This window comes from Electrophorus electricus, chromosome 3, assembly GCF_013358815.1.
Source record: "Electrophorus electricus isolate fEleEle1 chromosome 3, fEleEle1.pri, whole genome shotgun sequence".
Classification (NCBI taxonomy): Eukaryota; Metazoa; Chordata; class Actinopteri; order Gymnotiformes; family Gymnotidae; genus Electrophorus; species Electrophorus electricus.
Window position 1 is genome coordinate 24,763,817 of NC_049537.1, and position 8,949 is coordinate 24,772,765.

An 8,949-nucleotide genomic window follows, 5' to 3' on the forward strand; every position below is an offset into this window, starting at 1 on the left:
TAAATAGAACTAAATTTGCATTTGGCAGTGTATAGTTTTCTAAAAAATCACAGATGACTAGAAGCTGAATGAAAATATATGTATTTTGAATATGAAATTGCAGATTACTTTTAGGAAATAATGCAAAAAAAAAAAGAAAAAAAAAAAAAAAAGGAAAAATCCTTTTTACTGTTTACATTAGACACTGCTAAAGACTAACCTACAATTATGAGTGAAGCATAGGTAAAACCTCTTTGATCCCACCAAAGAAAATAAAGTGTGTGGCTCTACCTTTCCCTCTGTTCTGCTGACTGTCTTCCGGTTATATGACATGAAACATGCTGTCCTGCTGTTTGTGCTTCCCCATGAAACTGCCCTTGCTATACTCCTGTTAAATGTTTTTTATTAATCAATAAAATGACTATTAAATTCATAGCATTGGACAGGTGGTTTCACTTATCCTTTTCATTTATCTTTTATCATATCATTTTTAGACTATTTATCTAGCTGAGACACAATATTAGCAGAGTAATTATGCAGCATGCTATTTGAAGTTTCTCATTAATCCTCCTAAAATCTGGACCTTGCACCATTTCTGTATCTGCTAATTACACAGACTTGCTCAAGGGAAAATGGGAATTCTTAACTATGTTAAATATAAATCAACTGCATAACCCCCAATATAAGCAAAAGTGCAGTTAATTTTCTGAGGATGTACAAATCCAGTTGAAAAATATACTGTGATACTCAAGTCATTCTTTCTGTATGACTTTCCGCCACATGCATTTAATTATTCATGAGAAACAATTGAAATGATGCAGTGAAGAGTGAAGGTTGTGAATTAATTAAACCCAATACTGCACATAGAAAACACACACTCAGCACCCACTATATTAGAAACACCTACATCACACTCTCACTGGCCATTTAATTTAAGTCTACATAATTAGTGTTAACATGCACAACGACCCTCTACCTTATTCATCCCTGGTCAGTTTCTGACTGCAGAATCACTGTTAAATTTAAGTTATTTGGGATGCCATTCTATGCCATGACATGGTAGCAGGTGTGGCACTGGTATGAGAATTACTGGGCTTTAACACATTAATGTCACTAAAACATAATAAAACATCCATTCCATTTGTCAGAAACTAACCATTAATGAAGAGATGGAGGACAGAAAATACAAACTGTACATGCCAGCAAATGTTTCTCTCTGAATGCACACCTACAAGAAATAAATGTTTCTAATATAGTGAATGGTAAATGTACATGTATATTTAGTATAATTTCTAGCTCTCCAAACAGGAGGCATTTCTTAGAAGATTATATGAAAAATATGTTCTCTAAAATGTGTCTCTGGAAAGTGAATGTCATACCATTCATATTATGATGCCAATACCAGATTATGTCAAGTGTTACCAAAATAAATTAGCTAAGACCAAAAATGCATCCTATAAATAAAATATTTACAGCAATACACAACACTCAAATCTGCCATTCCTATTGTCACATTGGCTATCACATTTAAGAATAATGCACACAAATTATGTGCACAGCAGAGACACAATATGTAATATTATTTATGTCATAATAATACTAATGAAATACTCACTCTGCAGATGTTTAAATAACAAAAAAATTCTAAGAATGCAAATTAGTTATAGTTAATAGTTGCTCTATGGATCAATCTTACACTTTGAAAAAAAAATCTTACTAGACTCAGCCTAATTAGTGAAGACATCTGAAGTCTCTGAATCTTGGGAGGGAAGCAAAATCAATACAACCTCTGCTGTGCCAAGACTCACATAGGAGCAGATTTAAAGCACTAATTCTCTCAATGAGACACAAGCATAAGTAGCATGATAAGGTTCCTTGTAGCTTAGCCCTATACATCTATTAAATGACATGTAATTGGCTGGTGTTTCACACTTCAGTAGAACTATTAGAACATGACGATCTGTTTCAATGCTAAATTATACCTCATGTAAATGGGGCAGGTGTCTCAGAGGACCTCATTTAATTGCCAAAGAAGAAAAGGAAAAAAAAAATCTAGGGGACTGAAATATTTCAGGCTTAACTATGTACTTATATCTACTATAAAGATGAAAAAGTAACTTGTATGCCTTCATAATGTCAAACTTCAAACTTAGATATACATCTGTTAGATGTTCTAATTGTGACAAAAAGGTTATATGTATGTTTATGAATATACTAGTGTCTTAGCCACATAAAGAATTCCTTTAAAAATAGATATTGACACATTTGTTCAATAAATAGAACAATACCATTGTGATCTTGTAATCAAATTTACACATGAAAGCATTTTGAAAACCGCTATAAGCAGGATGTCTTTTTTGGTCATACATGAGCTAGTTTTTGTATACCTGATCAATAACAAAAAAGAATACAAACCTTGAAAACACAAATGCTTAAAAGACAAGCACAAAACCCAAACCCCCGCATACCTTTTTATTTGGAACATTACAACAAAACAGGCAATATAAAGAGATTGTCCATTAAGAATTTGTAAAGGCTTTCATTAGAGGATGCAAAAAACAAAAAAAATATTCCAATAAACCAACCAACCAAACAAAGATAAGAAGGTCAATGTAATCGAAGATAGCTCTTGCAAAGTTCATGGTCCCTTATATCCCCCCAGCCTCCATTTTTAACATGAGGGGCCTCTCCACCAGCACTTGATGCAGGCAATCTCTTTGTGATGAGCAGTTTTTTGGGAAACAGCTGGTTTGAGCTGCTCTGTAAAATGTTTTCTATCTTTGTCTTCTGACTGTTGGGCATACAAGTTGACTTCTTATGGTGCATACCACAATCACCAGCATGAAAGATGCGAGGTGCTTCACTAACCATGACCTTCCAGAAACTGGGCAGGCAAGCCACAGTGAGGTGCTGCAGGGACCAGTCCCAGTTGTAGTCGTCATAAGTGCAGAAGGTGTCTGTGCACCGGATGAGTTTCTGGTATGTCTCCCTATTCATGGCCATGCCCATGTTGTGCTCTGTGGATTTCCAGGCCTTCACCTCCACCCTGTTGGCTTTGCTGGCATAGCCAATGTGCCCGTAGCTCCCTAGTGAAAGAATATCACAATCAGCGCACTGCTCCCACTTCAAAGATGTCATGAGCTTGAGAAGATGATAGAAGTCTGGGGCCAAGTAGTGATCCTCCTCAATAAGCAACACCAGTCCATTGTGATCCTTTAATGCACGGACTCTGTCCCAAACAAAATGCAGCTTCCACCACCAGTGGTGTTTTGTTTGGGAGAATTTGGCCTCACGGTAGTGGCCAAATGAGTCTGGGTACTCTGCATTTATGCAACCCAGTTTTAAGGCGTCTTTCTTGGAAATGTCTCTGGGGCAGTCTCTGGGGTCATTCCCAGGAAACTCTTGAGGGTAGAGCTGGATGCTGAAAGGAAAGAAAATCTGGAGAACAAGGCAGAAATCAATAGATGATACTACTTGGTTGATCTCGGGGGACCAGAAGTCATGGCTGAATATAAGCAGGATATTCTCAATACCTTTTGACTTCCTCAAGCTATCTACAAGCAGCCTCAGGTACTCTGGGCGGTTGTGGACCTGAACTACTACCACTAGATCATCCTTCTGTCGCACAGACCGGAACTTCTCCTCGTTTCTCAAGGTCTGGTCAAAGTTGAGCTGGAATACAATCCCCCGGTATACCAGAGTAGTATTATCCACCTCAAGCTTAGGAACAACTTTTTCTGGAAGTGTTTCATTGACTGGTTTTTGAGTTACTGGTACAGTGACCTGTGATTGGCTGCTACTGCTGCTCCTTTTAACAGTCTCAGCTTCTTTGGGGAAAAGGGCACTTCCTTTTTTTTGCTTCCCACTACTCCAAAAGGCAAATCCACAAATTACAAACACCAGAGTCAGTATTACCACTTTCCTCTTGTAGATTCGGAATCTCATGATAAGCTGTCACCCAGTGGGACAATAGCATAAATTATAGCAAAAGAAAGAAGCAAAACAAACACAAAGAACGGCAGATTTTATATCCAAGATCAGTGTGTGCTCCAGATTTGCTATGAAAACGTTTGTGGAAAGTTGAGCTTTTGTCCCTGGTTCTGTACTTCTGGAATGTAATGAAGAGAAGTCAATTTTGCAGAGGAATTATCCCATAAGGCATGTTACTTAGAGGCAGGAGAGTTGCATCTTACAACCTGTTGAAAAGACACAATAGAAATGTATAAAATTAGTCTAATTTTCAATAATTCACATTTTCCTTTTAATTTATCAATAATAAGGTTCCATATTAGTTCAAGTATTAACTGATTGCCAATTATACATTAATATACAGAATTATGCCAATTTACATTATTCACTATTAAGTATAAATACAATTTGACTACACCCAAATTGCCAACCCTCACTTATAACCATGACCCACAAAGAAACTACTTCATTTGATTTCTTTCAGCAAATATTATTGAATTCAGTTATTATCCTCATAAAATGCATAAAGAACAACTAGCAAATCTCAAATCATAGTTGTGTCAAAGTGTGCTTTGTACTCTAGACTCAAAGTTAACAACCCTAAAGAATAGTACTGACATGGCTATATGCTTTATTTTAAATAAAACATCAATAACTGTTTCAGTATATCAACTGCTCCTCTTTTGGTAGTATAATATTAATCATACCATACAAATACAACCCCATATATGTATATACATATATATACAGCCTCAAGAGCTAGAATTTGCAAGAAGTGCAATATCTGAGCTTGGCTCTTGGGTTCATCATCTTATCTCAAGAAATCAGCAACAGTAATCAACTGCGATCACCTATCAAAGTATTATCCTAGATTATTTAGCTAACTGTAGTGATTTTTTACGACGGTGTTGAAAAAGAATATGCTACACCAGCCTGAAATGCTACTTTCGATGGCATTTCCATCAGTGAAAAAAGCCGACCTCGTTAAAGGACTGCAAAAAACAAGAATATCAACATTCACGAGGTTGACTGACAGCAAAGCGATAATGATAAAGTGTGCATTTTAATATTACCAGAGTATTGCTTCATAAAACTAAAAGCTGTGTTGGTATCTTGTGGTCTTAAGTACAACCTGCATAACATGCAACCCTGATTGATCAGCGCCACTTGTCTTTTACGCTGCTCTGCAGGTGAGCAAAACACTGACCAGTATTAGCTATCTAGCTAGCTAACTCTAATAGCGTTAACCTATATGTCCAACAGTAATCGAGAAATACATTCTACATTGCATAAATAAATGTATGTATAATAGTATTATATGTAGCTAATGCTAATTTGGATTGTCTGTACATTATAGGCTACTGATCATTTAGAAATACAAAATGTACCTTGAGCGAGACAGCTGTCGCTACGGGATTGCGAGGACACGTTAATCGGTTGGTGAGCTAAGGGCTGCAGAACGCCAGACGTTAGCAAAAATAGATATCTAGCTAACTACCAAAGCAATATTAGCTACATCGCAAACGTTAAATTCGTTGTAGCTTTTCACAGTTTTTGCTGCTACTCTAGGAAACAATATCGGTAACACGACTTGTTCAAGAATTTATGGTAGACAGCGTTAGCTAGTTAGCTATCTAGTTAGTCCGCTTGCTAACTAGCTAGTAGTTCCAGATGTGCAGTTACAACGTTAGGGTTAGATAGCTAACCTAGCTAACTAGCCCGTTATGAACCGGCCAAAATAATGAAAACGTGTCGCAACCAGTTCGACTGGAAAGCTTTCGTATGCAAATACATTTTGTCGAATTACTTACAGCTGACGTGGACGTGCACTGCAGCCATAGCCAGAGACGTAGCAGCATAGTCCTATAAATTAATTTTCTTCCATTTTCATTTCAACCTTCGCGTTCCTCCAGCTTGCGAGCGCTGGCTGGAACATAAGATTCATAAAATTGGAACCGCTGACGACGTATGTCCCATAATGCATTACATCTCGGGATGGGGGGGGCTTCTGTGTTATGACAGGAATGATGTCCCTGCTTATCTTACATTTTTGTCCAAATTCAATATACAGAACTAACATTTCAGCGTGCATACACTCATTGGGACACGGGATTACTAGAATATGCCTAATATTTAAGAAAAACGTAGCATTAGGCAAGGTTAATTAAAATTTACTTCAGAATTCCACAGCATAAAATGTATGTGCTGTGCTGGGCAACGTCTTGTATTGTATTTATATTTGTGCCCTACTTCATCTCACAGAAAAAATCTTTCTCACATAATTTAAAATAATGTGAAAAAGAATTTCACAATACAAGACTTGCTGCTGACACATTTTAATTTGTGTATGACTAGGACAGTAGGCTAATGGCTGCAAAGTAATGAGACTTACATAGCTATGGGTGGCTATTGCTTTTTTAGACTCCATTTTACTGTGCTGCCCAAAACTGCAACAAGATTACCATATACTATGTAAGTATTAAATGTGCTTTGGGTTTTTAAACTCAATGGCCACTTTTCATTCAGTGACTAATAATGTTAAAGTGGCACAAGCAGAAGTAAAAAGATCCAAGTGAATCTTGGCAGTGCACACAATATGCCTAAAAATAATACAAGGAACAGTTGTGTAGCAACAGCTATAGACACATCTATAGACACAGGTCATTTGGATACTAACAGACATTTGGCCTGTGCATCTAGGGTGCGCTAAATCTTTTACTGGCGATAAAGACAAATTATTTGATCATTTATATTAGTGGTACTTTTGGGCCTTTATTAAGTATCAGAACTTTCTAGCTAAAAAATCTAGCCTCTTTGAAATTCCCACCTTGATTGATAATGCCCCTTCTAATATGTCAAGCTGCAAACAAACACAGTTTGGCAACAGCCAGCTTCTGGTCTGATTTTAAATCCCGATTAAATCCAATTACCTGCAAACGGAATCAAAGTGAGCAATCCATAAATTCATGGATATGGCTAAGTTGCCTGAAGGAATGCTTTGAGAATGCTTTCCTGTTCTGAGCTTTTCAGCAGAACCTGTAAGATCAATCAGCAGCTTTAGAGGAAAAATAACATTACAAAATAATTTTATATAAAGAATTTCCTATATGTTTTAGTCAGAACTTATTTATTTATTTATTTATTTAGGAATTTATATATATTTTCTTAGCATATTCAAGGGTATAATTACACTAATGTAATAATAATTACAATGTCAGATATGAAAGTTCAATAATATTACACAACAGTCCTGTTCAGCGATTTTCAAGAACAGTGAACATCTTAATTGCCCTGTAAATGTTTGGAATGTCGTTAACAATAAACAATAAAACTGAAAAACCCCACTAATTTTGCTTACTTTTAAAAGTACGCAATTGCTGAAGTTCTGCGTTCAGGTTGGTTCCTCGCTGGGACCGCAGGGGGGAGAAACTCACATTTCAGTTCAAGAAATTGAGTGCTCAGAAGAAGCGCTCATCTTATTCGCGCATGCGTGCCTTATTTCCTTCCTTTTCGACATCCCGAGCGAAAGAGACAACATGGGTCACCAGCAGCTCTATTGGAGCCATCCAAGAAAATTCGGTCAGGGATCTCGGTCCTGGTCAGTAATATAACAACATGCCTTGCTTATTTGTTGGCGTATCATTTATTAATTGGAGGATTCCGGAATTATTATATTTCTCATCTCACAGGCCACATTTAGACCACATGAAATGTCGCGCTGAAAGTAACATGGCGGTCGTGTTTGCGTTTAACGACACGGCACAGCTAGTTAACACTATCTAGCGAAGTGCTCGTCTATTGAGTTTTAAGTTGTAGGTGTTTTGCACCACGAAGTGTGGCTTATAGGACGAGCAAGATATTTTTGATGTACCGGGAGTAATTTCCTCTTCCTTCTTGATTCCGATTTATTCAACTTGGCCACTTCGCTATAGCGAGCTAGCCACCGCTACGGGCTAGTCTCGAAAGGTTCCGGCTAGCTGCTTACTTTGGACTGCGCGTTACAGAGCTAGCCAGAACAATACCACCTAACGGAGGAGAATGTTTTCAGGGGCACGTAAATAAATGAGCGTCAGTAACCACCTAGCTGGCTGACCGCCTTGGATTCTTTTGCATAGCGTACCTCATTAACCGCAAAGTATACTGTCGAATGCTGTTTTGTCTGATCTTTCAACAGCCGTGTATGCTCAAACAGACATGGTCTGATCCGCAAATACGGGCTGAACATGTGTCGTCAGTGCTTCAGGCAGTATGCAAAAGACATCGGCTTTGTTAAGGCAAGTTACTTGCTGTTTTGTGTGGGTTACTTTTGGTAGAATGCTTATCATGGCATTATCATGGCATTTCTCTTAATGTAACATTCCATAACAAATTTATTTTGAAGCGAGTGCCAGATTTATGCTGTCCCATTATTTTGGATGTATTCTAATTATTTGTTTTATTGCAGCTTGATTAAAGACATGGATTACTGAATTTCAGACCTGTGAAAATGTCATCCTCCTGGCAATCACAATGAAGTCACCTAGAAAATTCCAATAAATTTTTTTTTCTTCTGTTTGAAGCTGTAGTAATTTTTTGTGCACTTATGGTGAACCAAGTTTCCTCACAATGTAGACTTTCAGATTCCTGTCAGGTGACTTGTTTGTTTATATCTTAAATCAACTTGGTGATATAGGCATGCTCTAGTAATTATTGAAGCTAACTGTGATGTATTATCACTTAGATGTTTTTGCTGCATCCCTCTGACAGCATGTAATTGTAATCCAGAAATATTAATTTGGGGTGTGCTTTTGTTTTTACACTGCTCTTGATGACAAATTTAGTGAATTCTGTAACCGACCACATCCAGCCTCAAACCTGGGTCATCCAGGCAGCAAATTGGTATGCTGACAAGATTTTCAAAATTGGTTGTCATATTTATTGAGAACACAGGACATTTATAAATACAGATAAATTCTAATACAACAGTAGCATGCTTAACATGAACATACATAGAAGTGCATG

At 37.2% G+C, this 8,949-nt stretch overlaps 2 protein-coding genes across 3 annotated transcripts; one reads left to right on the plus strand and one right to left on the minus strand.

Moving 5' to 3' along the window:
- Positions 1-2,411: 2,411 nt before the first annotated feature.
- Positions 2,412-5,908, minus strand: mgat2 (alpha-1,6-mannosyl-glycoprotein 2-beta-N-acetylglucosaminyltransferase). Of its 2 annotated transcripts, XM_026997854.2 has the most exons (3): positions 5,760-5,908; positions 5,337-5,400; positions 2,412-4,175 (listed from the first exon to the last, which is right to left on the minus strand). In XM_026997854.2, the coding sequence occupies exon 3, from the start codon at positions 3,922-3,924 to the stop codon at positions 2,587-2,589; it is 1,338 nt and encodes a 445-aa protein (XP_026853655.1). In that variant the 5' UTR covers positions 3,925-4,175; positions 5,337-5,400; positions 5,760-5,908; the 3' UTR covers positions 2,412-2,586. The 2 variants fall into 2 exon arrangements, with proteins under 2 accessions (XP_026853655.1, XP_026853646.1); XM_026997845.2 differs by lacking the exon at positions 5,337-5,400.
- A 1,527-nt stretch (positions 5,909-7,435) lies between these two features.
- Positions 7,436-8,506, plus strand: rps29 (ribosomal protein S29). Its single transcript, XM_026997631.2, has 3 exons — positions 7,436-7,546; positions 8,123-8,222; positions 8,393-8,506. The coding sequence occupies exons 1-3, from the start codon at positions 7,485-7,487 to the stop codon at positions 8,399-8,401; spliced, it is 171 nt and encodes a 56-aa protein (XP_026853432.1). The 5' UTR covers positions 7,436-7,484; the 3' UTR covers positions 8,402-8,506.
- Positions 8,507-8,949: the final 443 nt, after the last annotated feature.

Bases quoted from the DNA above. Each gene is read 5' to 3' on its own strand.
- mgat2 (XM_026997845.2), bottom strand. From the start codon at position 3,924: ATGAGATTCCGAATCTACAAGAGGAAAGTGGTAATACTGACTCTGGTG.
- rps29 (XM_026997631.2), top strand. From the start codon at position 7,485: ATGGGTCACCAGCAGCTCTATTGGAGCCATCCAAGAAAATTCGGTCAG. The intron at 7,547-8,122 runs GTCAGTAATATA...ATCTTTCAACAG, and splicing joins GGTCAGGGATCTCGGTCCTG to CCGTGTATGCTCAAACAGAC.